This window comes from Callospermophilus lateralis, chromosome 11, assembly GCF_048772815.1.
Source record: "Callospermophilus lateralis isolate mCalLat2 chromosome 11, mCalLat2.hap1, whole genome shotgun sequence".
Lineage (NCBI taxonomy): Eukaryota > Metazoa > Chordata > Mammalia > Rodentia > Sciuridae > Callospermophilus > Callospermophilus lateralis.
This window is the reverse complement of record NC_135315.1, coordinates 26,039,151-26,060,022: the sequence shown is the minus strand read 5'-3', so window position 1 is coordinate 26,060,022 and position 20,872 is coordinate 26,039,151. Positions and strand designations below refer to the sequence as shown.

Below are 20,872 nucleotides of genomic sequence, written 5' to 3'. Positions count from 1 at the left end.
GCCTGGAGCACCCCTAAATTAAGCATAGGCTCTCATACCTGCCTCCCACATCTTTCCTCCCAAGTGATGAGGTCTGTTTCCTTCAGACCCCAGCCCGGCAGGGGCCCCGCTGGACCACTCAGGGCCTCAGCAAGGCGGCCCCTCCACCCAGCCTGCTCCTGACCTGATTTGGCATGCATGTGTGATCACTGGCTGCTGCGCCTGATTCTGGAGTTTTCAAAGCAAGAATTAATGAGCTCCGTGGGCAAAAGCCAGCAGCTCCCACACCTGGACCAGGGCGAAGGCGTGCAGAATTTCAGCGGTTCTTAGCAGAGTTCCCTCCTGGGGTTTCCTGGAGAAGCCACCTCCTTGACCTGCCCTGTTCTGCCCCTCCTCCCCTGAGTAGGAAGCCCGTGCACAACTCAACCTGCCTTGAGAACTATTTCTACTCCTGGCCATCACTGTCCTGGATTAGTCCTGAGTCCACCAGCCTTAGACAGGGATTGAATATCTGGACTCGGTCCTAGGATGGCCAGGATTCCTTTCTGAATCCCCACCCCTACCCCAAGTCCTTCACTGGGCTATGGGAGTCTGTTTCCTTCTTTGGGGGAGTTTTACAGAACACCTGTCCATACAAGGTGTCCATCACTGTTGGAATCCTCTCTCTGGCTTGGTCCCTCTTCAGGAAGGGCACTGCGTGGCACCAGGTGAGGGTGCCTTGTGCTGCCACCTGGCGTCTGATGCCCTCACTGCACTTCTGTCACAACAACCTGCAGTTAGGGCTGCTTCCTTGGCCCAGTGAAGGGGAAAGGGGGCCATGGGGCGCCAGGATGTGGTGGGTGGGGACCAGGGGTGAAGATGGAGGTAAGGGATGTTTGAAAAGTGGGTGAGGTCTGGGTGGGGCAGGGCTAGAGGGCAGGAAAGAAAAGAAGGTGGGAGGGGAGGAGGAGAGCAGGTTCCTTGGACTTCAGGGCAGAACTGCCAGGGAAGGGTGGCGCCTGGGAATCTGCAGGGATTGTAGAACAGTCTTGGCCAGCTGTTGGACAAACAGCTGGAGCTGAGGGACCCCTCACCCTGTGATCCGAACCCCTTTCCATTGCCCCCTGTGGCCAAAGGCTGGTGGGAGCTGTGGGGGCCCACCGTCTCTGAGCATGCCACTCTGGGAACCCACATGTACCTGAATGTGACTGCTTTGGAAAAGGGTGCCCTTGCTGTCTTGTACACCCCTTCGTTTTATAAGCACAGTTCTTCCCTTCAGCCCTGTTTTCTCCACAATGAGAACAGTCTGGGCTGGCATGGGTTGCAGGTTGGTCCAATCCCAATTCTGCCATTTCTTGGATGTGTGACCTTGGGCAAGTCTCTTAACCTCTCTGAACCCACTGTTGCATGGGAAATGCTAGCAACAGCACTTCCCTTGCTGGGGTGTTTTGAGGATGGAGTGAGAGACTGCATATGAGCCTCAGGTTTGTTTTTAGCACCAGCTCAGCTCACTCCTCTTCCCTGTCCCCCACCCCCAGACAGACCTTTTCCTGGAGCTTTGGGGGTGGAGGAAGCAAAAGCAGCCAGGCTTGAGGTGGGGGCCTGAAGCTGTTGACACAGTTTCCTGTGAACCCCCAAGAGAAGACTTGAGGGCACAAGCACCAGGGAGATGTTCTTATCTCCAAAAGCACCCCTCCCCATCACTCAAGTCTGTAGGCAGGGGCTGCTCTTGGTGGCCCTAATCGAAGATGTGTTGTCCCCAGCCCCTCCCTCCTCCAGCCTTCTTCAGACTTCCCCACCCTCACCCCACCACCCCCTTTGTATCCTAGAGTAGAATCAATAACCACCCAGATAAGCAATCCGAGGTCAGCATTGCCATTATTATGACTGCTGTTCAAAAGACTCGGCAGCATTACTCCCACTTCCAAAGCCTTTCAATGAGACACAATGGTTTCCATCCCTGATGATGATTTTACATTGTTGGGGGAGAGGCCATGGTTGTCTCCCTGAGCTATACACACTGATTCCGCTATTCGTTTTTCCATATCACTAGCCAGATGACCCCTCCAGCCATGGCCTCCTTCCAGAGAAATGTTCAGGTCCAGTGATGGAGGTGGAGGAGGGGGTGGGGACCTAGTCCTTCTCATTAGGTTGACCACTGCCTATCTCTAGAGAGTAACCCCAAAGCCTAGCTTGTGTACCCTAAACAAGCTTCCTTTGGTTCCTACTGGGAAGAGGGGATCGGGGGGAGGGGACCCCAGAAGGAACCAGGCATACTAAGAGTCACCCTAAGTAACACTACAGCATTAAATTGCTGCCATGCTAGCCAGAGGCAGGGATGGAAAATGAGGGGACAGGGCAGCGGTCTGGTCTCTGATTAACCTTGACCTAGAATCCTCCAACCACCAAAAGAAGAAAAGATGGCAGAGCTCCCTTCCCAAATCTCCCACCCTCGGGGAATAGACAGCTACAGAATTCTACAAAAATATAAAAGCTTAATCTGTACATCCAGGTGGCAAAACTCGAGGAATTTTGAGTTTTGTACAGCTTTGCTTAAAAAAAAAAATCAACTTATAAAATACCCCCTCCTCACTGGAGGAAGCCAGAGGAATCAGTTTGGCATTCTTGCACACCCTAGGAGGATCAAACCAGGTGTTTGCTCCAAGGAGTGAGGCATTTCTGTCCAAAAGAGCAATTAGAAAAGAACAGGCTGGACAAGGGACGCCTCCAGGTCCAGCCACCCAGCAGCCTGGCACCCCAGACTCCCCACTGCCTGTGCAGACAGTGCAGATGGCAAGGGGGTTGCTGTGAGTGAAGGCTGGCCTCATCAAGAATCAAAGGCAGGCCTGGGGTCTGAAGGCAGGGATGGGAGGCTGGGAGAGTGGGCAGGGATGTCTGAGGGAGTGGTAGTCGGGCAGATGTTGGCCAGTGGCTGGTAGGCCACAGGCCGGCTGAACCTGTGGTCACCAGGGTTTCCGACAAGAAACTATTGCCAGTGGTAGCACCAGAAAGGTGGCTCTGGGCCATGCGGCTTTCCCCTCCGCTGCCCCCGCCCACTTGTGGTGGCCGCCTTTGCCCTTCCCCCTCCACTGGCTCCCACTGGGCAGGCTGCAGCAGACCGTGTAAGCACCTTGATGGACTCATTCATCACCCTTCAGGGGGCCAGCTCCTCTCTGGCAGTAGATCCTACCAAACCCACCAGGAGCTCACCTCTGGACCGCAGCCCTGGTCCCCACATCCTCCGCAGGGAGCAGCCTACTCCATTTACACAGCTTAATCTCATTGCCAGCAGGAGGGAGGGCAAGGCAAGAGGTACAGGTCCACCTAGGTCACCCACCTAGCCAGATGCTTGGCAAACTGGGGGTGAAGCCCCGGGAGGGAAAACAGATGCGCTTGTCCCCTCCCCACCAGCCCACAGATCCAGATTCCAGGCAGCCCAGGCGGCTCCCCAGCCTCAGTCGGCACCATTAACCAAAACAGCTTCATTATGCCAATTTCTAGCTTTCAATGTGTGGCTGATAGCTGTCAGCAGAAATAAGAGTTAATCTGGAATTACTCACATTCACTGAGCTGCCTGACTAAGGGGACGACGCAATGAAGCTTTGATAAGAAAAGGAGCCCCTGCCCCCATCTTGCCAGGCAGAGGGGCTGTTCCTCTTCTCTCAGCCCCCAGCGGGGTGGGGGGGGTAGGGGAAGCAAGTTTGCAGCCCTCCAGGGCCAGGCGTTTGGGTTCTAAAACACAGACACACACACACACACACACACACACACACACACACCCCTCATACACACAAACTCACACACCAGCATGCACTTACACGTCCACACTCGCACATGCACAGAGGCAGCTCCAAACCTTCCCTCCCCACCGCCCACTCCCCATCTCCAGGAATCTCCACGGCCATCTGGACATGCCTAGCTCTCCATCCCCTTTGCTTTTACTCTGGACCGTGCTTAACTTTTTATTTTGGAAAATTACTTTATTTTATATAGATATATAGATATATAGATATGTATGTATATATAAAAAGGTTCCATTTCATTTGTAAAATCTCATTTTTTTTCTTCTTTTTCTTTTTTTTTTTTCCTACAGAAAATGATGACGAGATTAAAGGAGAAAATAAGTTACATTACAGTTTCCAAAATGGTTCTCGCTCTCCACTGAAGATGGGCCACCGTCGGGGCTATAATGCACTCTCGGTCCCAGCTTGTGCTTTGCAAGAAGAGGAAATATAACTAGACTGGTTATTTTAGGTTAAAATAGCCAAGAGACAGACGCCTTCGCCTCAAAAATATTCTGAGACACATAAAAGTAGAAGGAAACAAGTCTCTTCAGTCACAAAATGTCGTACATCCCGCATATACTAGATTCAATTAATTTAATAAAATAGAATATACATAGAGATTCTGCACAAACGTATTGCTTTCTCCCAACAGCTCCTGGTGTCCGGAACCTCGCAGTGCTGGGCATCTCTCTCTCTCTCTTTCTCTCTCTCTCTCTCTCTCTCTCTCTGCCTGGAGCCGAGTCGCCAGGGCTGCGGCTTTGAACTCTGGAAGTCCTGCTTACAGGTACCCAGAGCCACAGAGGCAGGCAGGAGCACCTCCTTGGTGTCTCTATGGGACTTTCTCAGGAATATGGCCCAGGAGGAGGAGCTAGGATTTGCACCCAAAGGAGAAAGGTGAGTGAGAGAGCAGGTGTGACTCAGGGATCCAGGTCTGCCGGGTCAGAGGACAAACCGGAGAGACTCAGCACATCTTTCTTTGGGGAGGGTGAGGCAGCCATGCTGTCAGGGGGGCCAGAGGCCGAGGGATCCTTGGAGTCGCTGGATGGAGCCCGCCTCCGTAGGAAGACCCCGGGGCTAGGTGGGGGCCGAGGGCCCTGGATCTCCGGGGGGTCTATGGAGATACTAGGTGGGCTGAGTTTTTTCTTGGGCCGGCTCCCAGGGCCCCCAAGAGGCTGGCCCCCGAGGGTGGAGGGGCTTGGGCCCAGGTGGGGTTGGGAGCCGCTGTCCAGGCAGCTGACAGCGATGGAGTGTCTCCTCTGTTCATCCAGCCAGGATGCAGGCCGTCGCCGGCCACTCTGGGACTCCACACTGTAGCACTTCTTTAGGTCCCGTGTGGATAGGGGCTCCTGGCTGCCAACCGGCAGCAGGTCTCCTGAAATCCAGCTCAGCTCTGTGTCCAGCTCTAAGCTGCTTCTGGTCTCTGGAGGGCCCTTGCTCCAGTTGGGTTCTGGGCCTGGGCAAAGGGCTGGCGGGGGCATGTGCTTCGAGACCTTGCTCTGGCTGCGGAAATGCTGCTGCACCTGGATGCTGGACTGGCCCCAAAAGGAGGAGGACCGGGCCAGAGGTGGGGTGGGCCCACTCACCTCCGACAGCAGGTCTTCCTGGCTGCCCAGGCCCTGCACGTCCAAGGAATCAGTTCTTATTGCCGCCTGTATGGGGTAGGTGGAAGGCTCAACCTAGGGGTTTTCTCCCCAAAATGGACTGTCCCTTGTCCCTCCTGTCAAGCTGAATATCCCCTGACCCATGCAGGTGTAGGACGCCCCCTAAGCAGAGGTATGAGTACCTGCTCTTATTCGGATATGGGGGCCATGCGCAGCCTGACCTCTACCGTTCACCATGCCTCTCCTTCAACCCCCAAATCTATCTTCCCTCCTCTATTCCCTGGTACCCCCACCATCCCCACCTCCAAGCCTGTAGAAATAGCTCTTCGAAGCCCCAGGCCCCTGGGAAGCAAGAGAGCACTTGGGCCAGCTGTGTTCCCCAGCTGGCTCTTCCACACCTCCCACCCTTTGCACAGGCTAACCCTTTGGCTTTGAATCCCCTCCTGATTGGCAAGCACACCTCACCTTTATATCACTTGGGTTCTCTGTGACATAGTCCTGTCAGTCTCCATTCCAAGTAAAACTAATCCCCCTTCCTTTTCTTTGCTCCCCACTGCACCCCACGTGAGTTCCACAGCTGTGATCTCTTGTTGCAATAATCCGATGGCATGTATCTCCACAATTAGACGGTGAGCCCAGAGTGAGCATGTGCAGAATGGACAGGGACTGTGCCTGCTCCTCAAATGCATGGCACTGAGCAGATTCCTATGTGTCCACACTCATGTAGAAGGGCATACATGGGGCATGGGACATAGCCATGGTCACAGGCAGGGCATACAAGCCTCACCTGGCTCCATTGCTCTCTGCCCTGTGCCCCTAGAGCGTGGATTCTGGGAGGTGCCCAAATGTGTCCCAGGCTTGGTGAAAAGTGAAGACACCTGAAACCTGCCTCGTGCCCTTTAGCTCAGTCTGAAGTGTGAAGCACAGGGAGGCAACTCACATGGAGAAGCGAGCCCTGAGATTTGGGTTCTGTCTCCACTGGATGTGTGGGTTCTGTCTCCACTGGATGTGTGTGGCCCTGGGAAGCCAAGGCCCGCCCTGGTCTCCAGGCCTCCTCAGTGAAACGAGAGAAAGTGCAAACTCCAGGACTGTACAGGCTACTTCTGCTTTGCCCAGTACTGCGTCCCTGTCCCCTAGGACTGAGTCTGGCACATCATTGGCAAATAATAAATGTTTGCTGGAAGAATGAAAGTGTCAACCCTGGTTGTCACCAATAGCCTAGGATTCCCAGCATAGAGTTCAGTCCCCAGGCCCAGGCCCAACCCTCCACACCTGCTCACCTGGCGCCTGAGAGGCCTCTGAGCCAAAGGGGAGCGAGCCGGAGGGGGCAGTTTAGGGATGGTGCCCCAGGTGGGGGCGCTGTGAGGCTGGAGCAGATGGGAAGCATCTTTAGGAAGCTGCAGGATGTAGGTGGTGTCCGCTGGCTGGGAGTGGACAGATAAGATGGAGCCTGTGTGGGGAGGGAGCAGGGGAGAGGTGAGGAGGAGACAAGAGGAGAAAGGCGACCTCCTTTCTACCTTTCCTTCCCCATCAGGGTCTCCCCACCCGGACCCTCACCATCCTGGGTTGAAAGCCATTGCCCTCAGGCTGGGGCCTCCCCTGGGGCCTCCCTAGGTGACCCCTTCAGGCTTGGGGCTTCCAGGTAGGAGAGACCTCTTGCTGCTTTGATGATCCTCCAGGTCAGGAATGGGCTTGGGCAAGGTTGGGGTCTCCCTGTGTGAGCCCAGCCATCCTTCCCAGCCCTGGTACCTGACTGGGCTTTGGGAAGCCCCCAGCCCCTGTGTCCTGGGGACCCCTCGGCAGCGCTCCCGTCCCGGCACATGTAGCTGTCATTGGGCAGAGAGTGTGTCCGGCTGACCCCAGACTTCCTCACAGTTAGCAAGTTGGATCCCAGTGTGACAGGTACCTCCTCAGGTTGGGGCTCCATCTGGAATAGGAGCAGGGAGAGGAGTGAAAGAGAGGGTACTTGGTTTGGCACCTGAGGCAGACCTCGACCACAGAAACCAGCCCCCCACCCCACCAGGCCCACTCCCCACTCCCCTCCCAGGATAAGGTGGTGATGGGCATGAGTGCAGGGTAGGGGGTGGGGGCAGGAGGGAAGGGGCAGACACATGATGAGCCCTCCACATACAGGGAGGAAAGGGTGGGGAAAGTTCCCAAAATGTGCACATGGCATAGCCTGCCAGCCTCCTGGTGGGGATGGCAGAGGAGTAAGGAGGTATCTGAGAAAGAAGAGCAGCCCCCAGCCCCCAGTCCTGCAGGTGATCCCAGAGGGATGTCTAAAGACCCCATCTAGAGACTCAGAGGGAGCCCTGGGGTTCACAGAGGATGGGTCTGAGCTGGGTTCAGATGGGTTAAATGACAGATGAATACTAGGGATACGCCATAGCCTGATATCCTGCCCCACTTTACACAGACTCTGGAGGGTGAGGTGGGTGGCAAGGCCTAGAAAGAGTGGACTCAGGCCCTCCCTCAGTGGACAGACTGGGGTAGGAGTAGGTTTTCAGCATGTATTTCAAACATCCTTGGGCCTCAGCAGGAGGTGCCCAAGGTTCGCCTTTGGAAGTCTCTCCATCCCTTGCCCCTGGATCTCCAGTTCTCTGTTCTTGTTTTCATGTGGGCCCAGATAGTCAACCACACAGCCCCAGTAGGCTGAAGATGGCTCTGGGCCCCAGGCCCCACTTCAGCCAGTCACCGTAGACCTCTGAGGACCCCCCAGCCTGTGGTTCAGGAGCTGCTCTGATAACCGGGAGGGAGAGACTGGGAGGAGGGGGCTGCTCTAGTCAGAGGGGAAGAGAGAGCTGGGGAAGGGTGGAGAAATTATCAAAACACAAAGAACCCCCCCCCTCTGGGATTTGGCGAGGACACAGGGACACACAGGGACAGTGACAAAGGAGACAGGAACAGCCCCCAGGTGAAGAAGGGCATGGTGGTAGCAGCAGAGATGTGGCTCTCACCCACTTTGCAGTGGTGACTGTCTCATGTTGGGGGAGGTGGAAGCGGGTGCAGGGAGGGGAGGGCTGGCCTGCACAGGGGCTCCAAATACAGAGGCTGGCTCTGAGGCCACTTCTGTTTTGGGCTGTGATGTTCCTGAAGTAACCCTCTCACAACTGCTGCCCCATGCCCCTCTGGGCAAGGCCTCAATTTCATCTTATCTAATTTCCTTGCCCCAGTGAGGGATCTAAAAGGCCTCATGCCAGCAAAGGCTGGGGCACAGAGTGCCTGCAGGTCGACTGGTCTGGGTGGGGCCTGGTGGCACAGTGAGCAGAGGATCTGGAGCCGTGCAGCCAGCCCAGCCCCAGCCGGGGGAGCGCGAGGGGTGTGTGCATGTACATTGCTCTCCGGGGCAATAAGTAAGAGTATGTGAGTGTCATCAGGCAAAGAGTCATCCGTCAGAGCTAGAGAGCAGGACGGTTCAGACACAATCTCTGACGTCAGAGACAGAGCCTCCATCTCAGCTAGAGGGATCTAGACAGGAGAGAGATGATCAGGCATGAGAAACCAGACGGCGCACGCTCTGCACACTCTGAGCCCCCACTTCTCTATTCCACAAAGCAGCGGGAGCCAACCCTTCTCACTTCCCACCCCTTTCCCAAATAAATGGACAGCGCCTCCCCTCACCCACTTCAGTCCCCTGCTCGGATCAGAGAGGCTGCACAGGCACCAAAGAGCTGGAGCAAACACCGACAAAGCCAAGAGACACGGAAACACGTTCCAAAGACACCCCAGGCACCTGAGCAGCCCCCTCCCACGCTGCCACCACCCAGAGAGGGAGCAGGGAGGAGCAAGGGCTTCGACTCTTATAAAGACGATACCAAAAAAAAAAGAAAGAAAGAAAGAAAGGAAAAAAATATGAAGAAAGGCCAGCAAAGCCTGTCTCCTCTCCGCACAGACAGAGCGGCGTGGGGGGCACTGGGGACAATGCTGCCAATCTGACGACTGTTTTCTGCCTATTCTCTTTGCGTCCAAAAGCCTGGCAGGACTTGGCTGCTTCCCTCGCAGGGCCCTCGTCCTCCTGCCTGCAGCCTGCCCGCCTTCACCAACTTGGGTCCCGGGAGGTGCTCTCCAGGCCAGCCTGAAGCGGACACCCTTGGTGGGCTGCCACACCATCTGGCTGGCTCAGCGGGGATCTGCAGGGAACCCCAGGGGTTACCGGATGCTGAGGGAGGGGTGAGGAGGATGGACTGGCTGCCCTGCTCACCTTCCCATTAAAGCCCCTTCCCTCTCACTACTCTCCTATGAGCCTTCTTCAGGGTCGGAGGCCTGGGGAAGGGACTTAGTTTTGCACTAATTATTCTAGGTCACTGCCAGGTCTGAGATGGAAGCTCAATAAGAGGCACGGGTGCTTACCATGTGACGATCATTTCTCTGGATCAGGCTTAAGGCTTCCTAGGAGCCTGCCTGCTGCCCCTTCCACCTTGCAGAAATGTGGAGACTATGCTCTACCTTCACTTGACACTTGCCTTCTTGACCCTCTCCAGGTCTGGAGCCCCTGATGTGGGGTGGGGGATGGTGGGATCTTTGGCCAAGGGGAGGAGAGGAGGGTGGGAGGGGCCCAGAAAGCAGAAGACCAGGATGAGATGGACCTGGGGGAGAAGCGCTTGTGGCAGAGTGGGAAGGGGCTGGGCTCAGGGAGAAAGCCACCTCCTATTTCATGTCAAGGTCCCAGCCTCCACCTCCATTCCCTCAGCACAGAAATCACTCGCTACTGACATCACTAATGAGGCCGAATGTGCTCCACAGCTTAAAAGCCACCGAAGGACTGGGGGTGGGTACTGGACACAAGAGAAGAAATAGACCTTGGCTTAGGATATGTCCCCTGTGGGTTCCCTGGTCACCTGCACTATCCCAGAGGCCCTTCTCACCTAGGCCTGGCACCTCGGTCCCTCCACCCCTAAGGTCCCTCTTCGCTTCAAAATTCTTACTTAAAAAGCTCCTCTCCGGGCCCATCCACCCATCTTTCTCCCTTGGAAGGGTAACCTCAGCCTCGTACCTTCCAAGGCTGATCCAGAGCTTGCTCTCAGCCTGGAAGCACCCCTGACTGCTGCCTGCCAGGACTGACAGTCCACTGAGGCCCCCGTGGCTGCTCTTTTCCCAGCTATCCAGTGGGCAGGCAACACCCCAGCCGCCCCAGAAGCACAGCACAGCATGGCACAGCTTGGCACAGTCAGGGGAGGGGGCACAGCACAGGGCACAGTAACCTGTGGGTCGGAGCCGCCCGGACTGGGGACGGAAGGGAAGGCAGAGGGCTGGCCCCCTGGGCCTGCCAGTTCGTCCATCAGCTTCAGCTCCCCTTCCAGGGAGCCCTGGATCAGCAGGGAGATGGTGTCAAACAGCTGTCTATCCTGGGAGGACCAGCCCATCAGGGGAGCCAGAGAGCCAGGGGAGCCGGGGTCAGAGGGCAGTGATGGGAAGTGTCAGTGGCAGGGCAGAGGGCACAGAGAGAGAGGAGGTGAGACCCACCGACAGGCACACACACGCACACACATGTGTACACACGCACACACACACACACACACACACACACAGAGCAACAAAAAGGAAGGAAGAGGAGGGTGCAGAGAAGATGTGAGGGAGGAAGGAGAGAAGGGAGATGGCCCATGAGGGCCCAAGGGAAGGGGACAGGGAAAGGGAAGTGGAAGGGATGGAGATGGAAAGGAATCCGGCAGGTTAAAGCAGGAGTAGGAAAGAGGTTTGGCAGTCAGGCAAGGGTAAGAAAGAAACAGGAAGGAAACAGAAAACTTAGCCTTGAACCTAAGAGCCAGGAAGGGGAGGCCACACCAAGCTGAAGGAGACGATGAGCCGGCATAACTGGCTTTGCTGAGGGTGGCCCTGTGCGGCGAGTGAGGGCAGCCCTCTGTGGGGAGGGGCAGGTGGCTGCTGGCCCCTCTGTGTCCAGGTAGGAGAGGCAAAAGGATCTAGGAGGAGCTCTAGGGTCTGCTTGGCTCCCTGTCCACCACCCGCTGAGCCGTTGGCCGCCCTCCCTGCCCCTCTCCTGGCCCCTGCCCGCCTGCTCTCTCAGGGGTGCTGTTGGCTCACCGTGGGGTGCTCGAGGGAAAAGTGGGAGGCTGCCCCGGCGTGGGCTGCAGTGTGTGGAACGCCGGGCTTGGGGCTGTCAGGGCTGTCTGCGCCCTCGACCCCAGGCCAGAGGAAGGGGCTGCTGAGTGGCGAGTGGGGCTGCGGGCTGAGGGTCTTCATCTCCAGCTCCAGCTCGGCCTCCAGCTCGGCCTCCTCCTTGGCCTCCTTGTTGCTCTCCTCCAAGTGCTTCATCAGCACAGCGATCACCACGTTGACCAGCACGAACTGGGCCGTGAGCACGAAGGACACAAAGTAGATGGGAGAGATGACCGTGTTGTAGCAGGTGGACTCCTGGTCACAGTCCCGGAGGGTGTCCTGGGGGAGGCAGGACAGAGGCGTGAGGCCAGGGAGGACAGTGGATGGAGCTGTCGCAGAAAACCAGGTCATCATTGTCATAGAGCATTGAAGGAGGAGAAGGAACGGAGGAGGAGGGAGTGACGGTGTCCTGGGGACAGAAGAACATTAGATCTGCCTGGGGAAGTGTGAGTCAGAGCATGTCCTGGGGAGAGGGAGTTCCAGAGTGTTCTGGCAACGGGGGCGCAGGGGACAGAAGGGCTTTTATTCATGGCCAATTCATCTTCCTAAGGAATCTTGGCTCAAAAACTGGGGCTGCCTCCTTGGTGGCCCAGCCAGCCCTGGGAGGGGCCCTGATTCGGGTGGGCTCTCACCTTCATAATGCCATTCCAGTTGTCACCTGTGGAGACTCGGAAGAGGGTCAGGAAGGCCATGCCAAAGTTACGAAAGGTGGCATGCCGGCCCAGGCCCTCACAGGGGTGTGTCTCGTCACACTCTAGGGAAGGAGGGAAAGGGAAATGAGGCCCATGTTGGTCCGGGAGCCCCTTGGTCTCCAGCCCTGGCTCCTCCACCCTCCCCAACCTGACTCACCCAGGTCTCCAAAGAGCTCCACACCCAGAGCTGCAAAGATGAAAAACAACAACATGAAGAGAAGTCCCAGATTCCCCACCTGGAAAAGAGGAAAAGAAATGGAGAAGGTGCTGCTGGATCCCCCAATCAGCGTCCCTCGGGCCCCGCCCCTTTGGAGGGCACTTCCTCCTCCCCGAGAGGACCCTTCCCGCCCATCCTGTCTCCCAGCTACCTGGGGCAGGGCCTGCATCACCGTGTCCAGCAGTGCCCGCATGCCCACGGCCATCTTCAGTAGCTTCAGCACTGCAGAACAGGAGAATGGCATGAGGGGTCCCTCTGGGTCTCTGGCCACACAGCTGGTGAACCGGGGCCAGGGCTGGGGCAGGGGCTGGCAGGATGGCCAACTTGTCCAGCCAGCCTGCCTTTGACCTTCCCCTTTTGCAGAGGCTGAGAGAAAGACCCCTGGGAACCCACAGCCATCCTCAAATCAGACCCTTGCTCTCTCTCCCTCTGGGCTGGTCACCCTGGGAAGGCAGGTGTGTGGCCAGACAGCCAGGACCAACCTCGGGCAATGCGCAGCACCCTCATGATCCGGATGATGGTGGGGTTGATAGGCAATGAGGCATTGACCTCGATCTCCTCCAGCGTGATGCCCATGATGGACAGCAGCACAATGGCCAGGTCCAGCTGGTTCCACCTGGAAAGCCCAGGACACAGCTCCCTGAGTGGGGGAAGGGGGATTGTGGGGGAAGGTGCAGTTGTGGCACCGGAAGTGAGGACTGGAAAGGAGGGCAGAGGTCAGCTGATCCAGCCTCCCATCCTGCAGAGAAGGGGTGCAGCTTTATCTAAGGCCACACTGTCAGCTGGAGGCACAGGGAGGGCTAGACTTTAGCTCCAGGGCCTCCGCTTTTCATTTTCATTCATCTGCCTTTTTTTTTTTTTTTTAATTTATCACTTATAATGGCATTAACTCTATGCCAAGCACTGTTTAAAGGACTTTGTAAACAAGAATTCCGAATCTTACCACTCTGGTGTGGATATTATTATTATTTGCCATTTTAAAGATAAGAAAACTGAGGCACAGACAGATTAAGTAACTTAACCCAATATTACCAGCTACTAAGTGGAGGAACTAGGATTAGAATCCAGTCCAGGCAATCTGTCTCCAGACTCTGTACCCTTAGGCCCCAGGTGAGGGCACCTTGATTTCTAGTTGCCAATGACTTCTAAGCCCCTTGTCCTGTCAAATTCCCTCCCATGTCCCAGGCCCTGGATGTTCCCCATCACCACCAGTCCCAGGGTGGGGACTGGACCCCAGGACTTAAGAAGGGTCTCCAGGCACTAAACCTGAGTATTTTCCCAGAAGACACATTCCTACCCACAACCTCCAAACTCTCCCAAACCTCTCTCCTCTCTGTTACCTGTCCTGGAAGAACCGACGGAAGCCAAAGGCCACAAGTTTAAAAACAGATTCCAAGACGAAGATGACAGTGAAGATGTAGTTGCAGATCTTCAGAGCCTCATCCAGGATCTGGTAGGGAAGGAGCAAGATGTAGGGTCTCCTTAGGCCCAGGGCCAATACTGGGAGACAGAGTGACTGGGAGATAAGGTGAGGTTAAGGGGACCTATCTTCCCTGTTTCCGCCATGATGGCCAACCACTGGTCACCACCACCCCAGGAAAGAGTAGGGTCCTCATTCACACGAATGATTCAAATCTTGTGCTAAAGAATCTCTCTTCTTGAGAGGTGAAGAGAAGACCACATGCAACATGCCAGAAGACACACAATGCTAGACCAGACGGGCCTTGTGCACAGTGATTTAAGCTCCTTGTTGTACAGATGGGGAAGCTGAGGGCTGGTGGGCAGCTGATGGAGGATGACTGGAGAACTGGCAAGATCACAGGTAAGTTTTGGATCTGGACATTCACTAGCATCTAACTGTAGAAAGCAGGCACCAGTCTTCATTTTTCACCCTCAAAGGACCAGAGTCCAGCATATACTAGACGGTCAATAAAAATTAGCTGGAGAAGAAACCAGGTCCTCTACTTAGCTATTACACCAACTAACTCCTTGGAGCCTCTATGTCCTCATCTATAAAACGAAGATGATGCCCACCTACAAAGGTTACTGCAAGGGGAAGAACCCATATTGTGTGACCTGCACTTACCTGACACAGAGATGCCCTGGCTCAGGCTGTGCTGGCCTCAGCTGGGGATCCCAAGGCTGGAGGTAAGGGGTCATAGATGGAAACTCCCTCTTACCTGGGGCTGCTGGTAATGTTCCATGGCCATGGTGACCACATTCAGCCCGATGACACCTGTGATGAAGAGGTCCAGGTAGTGGCTGGTGCACAAGTGGTGGACAAGAAGCCGGAAGCGGGAGTAGTCGGAATAGTAGGGTTTGCACTGGGCTTCTACAGGGCGGGGAGAAGAGCAGAGCGAGCATCAGGCCCCTGCCTCCTGCACCCCTCCACCCGCAGACCCTCCCAGCTGCCAGCTTCTAATGCCAGGGCTGAAACATTCCAGTGTCATCAGCGTCCTTGCCCTCCCCTCATTGCCCCTGGGGAGGGCAGCTTTCTCAGCATGTCCCCCTCCAAGCATCTGTTCTACTGGCTACAGTCGGGGGCAGGACAGGTCGAAACATGCAGAGCTCCCCACCTACATTAGATACCAGGTGAGCCCTCCCAAAAGGCAGTCTCCAAAATCCACTGGCCCCTCAGAATGCCCTTGACTCAGTGTTTGCAGTGAGGTCAGGTCGTCAGATGAAGTACACCCAGTCTTACTGAGCTCAGAGGGAGCTCCAACAACAGGGGCTAAGGCTCTGGTGCCTTCTCCAAGCTCAGCCCCTACAGGAGCAGAGGAGATTACCCAGAGCTGGGATTTGCAGATCCAGCCGGAGATTGGAAATTGGACATCTTCTTGGCTGGCTGCACAGACCTACCATGGGGCTTCCAGGGAGCAGGGCCGAGGCCTCCCACACCCCCACAGGGGGAGAACCCAGGGGAGGCTGCAGGGCTCTGCTCCATCCCAGACTCAAGCTGGGGGGCCCTGATGGACTCACCCAGTTTCTAATGAGGCAGTGCCCAACCTGCCCTGGGTGTTGGGGCAGCAAGAACCGCAGGCTAGGCTGGAAGCACTGTCTGAGATCTGTCACAGGCATAAGGTTTCTCTTGTAATTAGCAAACCACTTAGTTATAAAAATCACAGTGCCGGGTTAGCCTGCTAAGCAAGCAGAATAAATCTGGGGGCAGGAGACTGCGGAGGCCCCCTCCTCCAGGTGCAGAGGAAGGGCCAAGCCAAGTGGGGCACATGTTGTCGGGAGAGTGTCAACAGATTGGTCTCCTGGGAAATTACACAGAAGGCAGAGACACCCCCGCCCAGGGAAGCATGGGGCAGCCTCAGGTCCCAGACAGCCCTTCCTCTCTTAGGAGGTCTCGGGCAGAAGCCAGCCAGCAAGGGCTGCAGCCTCTGAGGCCTGTGCCAGAGGCGGGCTGGCTCAGGGGCAGCAGGAAGCTTTGAGCCCAGGCCAGCTGATATAATTGTCCTTTCCCATGCAGAGGAACACTTAACAGAGAGGTAAACTGAGGCAGGGAGTGGCCTGGGGTGGGCTCCTACCAAAGGCCAAAGGAAGAAGAGTGCCCAGGAGTGGCATGTCCAGCCTCTTGGGATGCACAGCTCCAGGCCCACCCGGCCCCTCTCCGCATCGGACTTGAGGTGTGGATAACCAGGGGCAGAGAGACCCCAATAAGGGCCCGTGTGCCTTAGGGGTACATAAGGCCATCTTTCTGTTTTCAGAGAAGTACCAGCCAGTATGGCTTTGTTTGCTCAGGTGGCCTTCCTGACCCCCAGGAGTGTAGGGGTGGAGAGGCCTGGGGCAAGAGACACCGTGAGGCCACAGGTCATCCACACCCGATTGTGGAGGGTGGTCGGGCCAGCGGGGCCTCTTTCTTCCTTCCTTCCTTCAGTACCATGAGAACCAGAGGGCGCTAGTCGCCCCGCGTTGCCTTAGCAGCTGGAACTTTTTCTCTGCATTAATCTCCATAAATGCCGAGAGCACCCGATCCCATTATGCTAAAATATGAATGGAGAATTAACTAAAATGTTTGAATACAATTAGGTTAGAAAAAGTGACTCCTTATTAGCCCCATTATTAGCTAAGACAATGTGGAGGGGAGGCTGGAAGGGAGAGGCCCCCCACTCCCCTGTTGCCCCAGCCTGACTGCATAGGCAGCCCCAGGCCTGCCACCAACTCCACCTTCCGGCCTTGCTCTAGGAGTCTGAGTGGTGGGTGGGCTTGGATTCAGCCAGGGACCCTCCAAAAGGCCCAGAGTGGGGTATGGCTATTTGCTTATGGTGACAGGTTCCAGGCCCCCGAGGTATATATGAATGCCCCTCCATCTTAGCTCTTCCCCAGACCAGCAGGTGCTGAGGTGGCCAGAAACTCCCCACTAGAGAGTTCCAAAGAGCACCAGGCCACTCTGACTGGTCCTCCCCAGGCAGCCCTTTCACTGCACAGAGGGAAAGAAGGAGCCCAGCAGAACGTGAGTCACTCAGCATACTGAGGCACGAGCCAGCAGCACCCAAACTTCCAGCCAGAGTCATGGCCTCATCTCCCGGCCTCCCACCAGTAGGAGCTGCTTCAGGCAGAGAAAATACCAGAGTCCGACCATGGGGAGAAGGGTTCCAGTCAGAGGCAGAGACAGAGGAGGGTGGAGGAGGGCTGCAAGGCTGTGAGTGACAGCAACCGGTACAGTGAGTTAGTAAGGGTCAATGGGAGCCCAAGGCACAGCCAGGGCAGAGGATCTGCAAAGGACAGTGGCAGGAAGTAGGCGGAATGCAGGGGTGGCTGCAGGGATACAGGCCCCCAGGGCAGAGGCCACACCTCAGTGGCCATGGTTCCCAGCCCGGTGGAAGGAGCAGGTGAGTGGAGGTAGATGCTGCAGGTAAGGGGACAAGGAGCACAGTGCTAGTGCTGGTGCTAGAGGCCGAGTGGTCACTGGGGCTGGCCTGATCACCCAGCAGCCCCAGGCCCTTCCCTCCCTCCAGACCCAAGGATCTGGTCAGGTCCATTCCCCTGGTAATCAGATTCTTTCTTCTGCCTTTCCCATGCAGAGGAACACTTAACAGAGAGGTAAACTGAGGCAGGGAGTAGCCTGGGGTGGGCTCCCACCAAAGGCCAAAGGAAGAAGAGTGCCTGGTCTGGTGGCCCCTCCTGCTGTGAGTAGCACCAGGGTCAGGTGGGGGTGATTCTAGAAAGGAGGAGACTGTGTACTTGTTTGATTCCCAGCACTCCAACTTTGTTGCAATTACCCCAGTGGTTAAACCAATACATCAGTACCTGGGAGCTGATTAGAAATGCAGACCCCAGAACACTCTAGGAAGACTGCTGGGGTGCAGCCCAGGAATATGTCCTCATTCCAGGCGATTCTTTCGTGCACTGAAGTTTGAAAAACTGTAGTAGAGATACCACTGAACCAGGAAGAGGCTTATGACTATATGGTTCTCCCCATTTAGTATCTCTGGGTTCTCACGGTCAGGGAAAGTAATGTATATGCCAATAAGAGCAGGGCAGAAGGTCTCCAGAACGGGGTACAGGGTGAGAATAACCAGAGTGTTTACCAGGGAGTAGGCGAGTCATATCTTGGGGCTGTGAGTCTGCCTGTATTGATTCATGGGAAAACCCCCTTGGAGAAGCCTCTGTGGGCCCTCCCTGTGCTAGGATGGTGTTTTGGGGTGAGCACAAATGTGTGAATACTTGAGTTGATAGCCCAGGTAGAGACATAGGGGGAAAGCTGAAGATCACTTCTTCCTACCTTCCCTTAACACTTAGGGCTATGCAAAGCAGCCCGATGAAGAGCTCAAGGACCCCAGCAATTCAGACACAAACCAGCAGGAGACTTCTAAGCCTCCAGAGCTATGATCTCCCAGGGTTGAACCACAATAGCTCAGCATCACAGAGCAGGAGCTGTGGTCTGTTAAGGGCCTTGGGGATGACCTATGAAACAGAGGCTCAGAGGTACGCCCTGACCACAGATCAGGCAGTTCAGCACTCCCAGACTAGCAGCTTCCTGAGTCAGGCAGTGGGTTAGAGTGGAGAACCATTGATTAATGGTTCCCAGACTGAAGTCCAAGCCCTCAGCAGCCTCAGAAGGCAGCCATGTGGGGCTCCTTCCCATCTTTTCAATATTTCTAAAGACTTTAAAGAAATCACATACTTGCCCATGTTAAGACCCCACAGACTAATTTAAAGGCAAAATAGTCTTTTTTGCCATCTTTCAATGTGTAACCTTCTGCAGCTCAGAAGCTCTGATTAGCAATTAGATGTGCCTTTGATTAGTAAAAATGGTGAAACAAAGTCCTTATTGGAGTGCTCTGAACTTCACAATGTGGGTCTGTTGGAGCATAAGAGGATGATAAGGGGGTAGTCATGGGAACTACCAGAGAGAAACATTAGGGGGTTTGACAAGGCCCCACAGTCCTGTCACAGACACTCTGATCCTCCAAACCCTCAACCTCCATCTGGGGACTTTCAAGAGGAGGACCAGGAGACTGAGGGACTAGGGGAGGACAGGTGGTACCCAGAATCCTTCCCAGAGACACAGTTCTTATGGATAAGGACTTGACTTACTCCCAAACCTTTAGCCTTTTGTGGAGAAGCTTGTGGCTAACCCAGGCCTTCGATTCCCAGGTTTTACTGTTTGTAGCCATGACGTGGCCACTGTGATCACTTGACTATTAATGAGTCTCTTCAATTATTCATCATTACATTTTTAAAACAAATCCTTCCCCTCTCTGGTCCTCTCATCCTGCTCCCTTGGATCAAAGTCTCCCCTTCAGACAAAAGGAGATGGAAGAGATTTGCAGAGCAGGGAGGGGGCAGAGCGAGGAGGGCAGTGGCAGGCTGGGGAGCTCAGCCTAGGAACCTTTGCAGGGGAGGAGGTCCTCCAAGAGCTAGAGGAGCTAGGGGTGCACCTGGCCCTCTTCATCTCCCACCCAGCTTAACACAGCCATATGGGATGACTACGGGATGATCAGGATGATGTAGACCTGGCACTTCAGCCCCTGCCCTCTTAGTGGCCCCAGGGACCCTCAGCCTGTCACCCCAGAGGATGAATCAATGAGCTATGGAGAGGGCGCAAAGAGCATGTTCCCACACTCATGAACCCACACCCCAGACGCAGTACCTGACGCAGCGCTGGCTGAGCTGCCGGAAGCAATTACATCGTCCAGCATTAGATCTAAAAGAACGAAACACGACATTGGTCATTGACTGGACCAGGTGTGCTGGGCAGGGCCCCTCAGCAGCTAGCTCCCCCTCAGCTCCCACCCTCACTCTGCCTATGAATGGGGTGCGCTGAGCATGGGCAGCTGGGTCTGAATATCCAGCCCCAAACTTGGGGCACAGGGTACTTGAGGAAGACAAGCGATTCAGCCAGCTCACAGGGTCACAGGGGTGGGGAGCTCTGGGAGGCACAGGCAGCCTGCCATCGGAACAGATGTCCACTCCTACCGCACCATGGACTCAGCTGCACCTGAATAGTTACAGACCCCAGAAGGGGAGCCAGCTGGCCAGGCAGGGGCCACAAGTGCCTCCTGCCAATGCCCTGTTGAGACAGCCCACTGTAGGGGTGTGGGCAAATGGTGCTGGGGTGGGAGCGTGGTGCTGGGGACAGTACACCTGCTCAGCTTCAGGCGGCACAGGGAAGCCGAGACCAAACCCCTACCCAGGAGCTAGGCAGAGCCTTGCCAGCTGCTGGTTAGATATGAGACATGGAGAACTACACTGTCCTTGGCTACCCAGAGGCCAGAGTCCCTTCCAAGTCCTCCTAGGGCAATCCCCTCCCGCAGAGAGCACTGTCTCTGTCCACCCCACCACCCTCATTGGTGATTCCTACACTCTTTCTGCTCCTTCCAGGGTGGCAGGCAGCAGGAGATGAAGCCAAGGGCAGAGGGGCAGCAGGAACACCTCACCTCCTAACTCACTTGGTGGTACTCACATTTCCACACACCCAAGGGAAAAACTCAGCATTGCACGCATCTCATCGGCGGAAGGAAGATGGTTTGTGAGAAAGTGGAGAGGAGGGGAAACCCACAGACCAAACAGGGAGAGACACACAGAGACAGACAAAGGCTTAGAAACCCACACAGAAAGACACGTGGAGAGATGTGGGCCGTGAGTGAGAGAGGCACTGAGATTATGAAGCACCAGACAGGCAGGAGCCCTGAAGACGTGGAGCCAGGTGCACACGCACCTGGAAACACCAGCAACCAAGTGGCTCATGCCAGCTGCTTCTCTCGCGTTCTTTCTGGACTCTGTGTGTCTTTTTGCTTAGTCTCAGCCTGCCCACGGCATTAGAGCACGAGGAGGGATGGCATGGGGTCTCACCCACTCCATTCGAGTGATGTTGGGGGCATAGGTGAAGGACTGAAGGGTTAGGGCCACAGATGAATTTAGATTTCATGGGACCTCAGGCCTTTTCTGAGCCAGGGTGCTAATTTTCTTTGTTTTTTGGTACTGGGGATTGAACCCAGGGGCGCTTAACCACTGAGCCACATCCTCAGCCCTTCTTTTATATTTTATTTAGAG

General features: G+C 55.6%; 1 protein-coding gene across 30 annotated transcripts in view; it reads right to left on the bottom strand.

Annotated features, from left to right (window-relative positions):
• Positions 1-4,655: 4,655 nt before the first annotated feature.
• Positions 4,656-20,872, bottom strand: part of Cacna1g (calcium voltage-gated channel subunit alpha1 G) — a 62,572-nt gene continuing 46,355 nt past the window's right edge. For 8 of the 30 annotated variants that reach the window (XM_076870629.2, XM_076870630.2, XM_076870641.2 and 5 more), the window contains 11 exons: positions 19,470-19,523; positions 14,548-14,699; positions 13,708-13,817; positions 12,850-12,983; positions 12,519-12,589; positions 12,308-12,386; positions 12,091-12,212; positions 11,384-11,737; positions 7,094-7,271; positions 6,625-6,794; positions 4,656-5,392 (listed from right to left, as the gene is read on the bottom strand). In XM_076870629.2, the coding sequence (XP_076726744.1) occupies positions 4,661-5,392; positions 6,625-6,794; positions 7,094-7,271; positions 11,384-11,737; positions 12,091-12,212; positions 12,308-12,386; positions 12,519-12,589; positions 12,850-12,983; positions 13,708-13,817; positions 14,548-14,699; positions 19,470-19,523 (2,156 nt within the window). In that variant the 3' untranslated portion in view covers positions 4,656-4,660. Of the gene's footprint in view, positions 5,393-6,624; positions 6,795-7,093; positions 7,272-8,677; positions 8,813-10,545; positions 10,690-11,383; positions 11,738-12,090; positions 12,213-12,307; positions 12,387-12,518; positions 12,590-12,849; positions 12,984-13,707; positions 13,818-14,547; positions 14,700-19,469; positions 19,524-20,872 lie in introns of all 30 variants that reach the window. The other 22 variants (XM_076870635.2, XM_076870636.2, XM_076870647.2 and 19 more) reach the window with 10 other exon arrangements.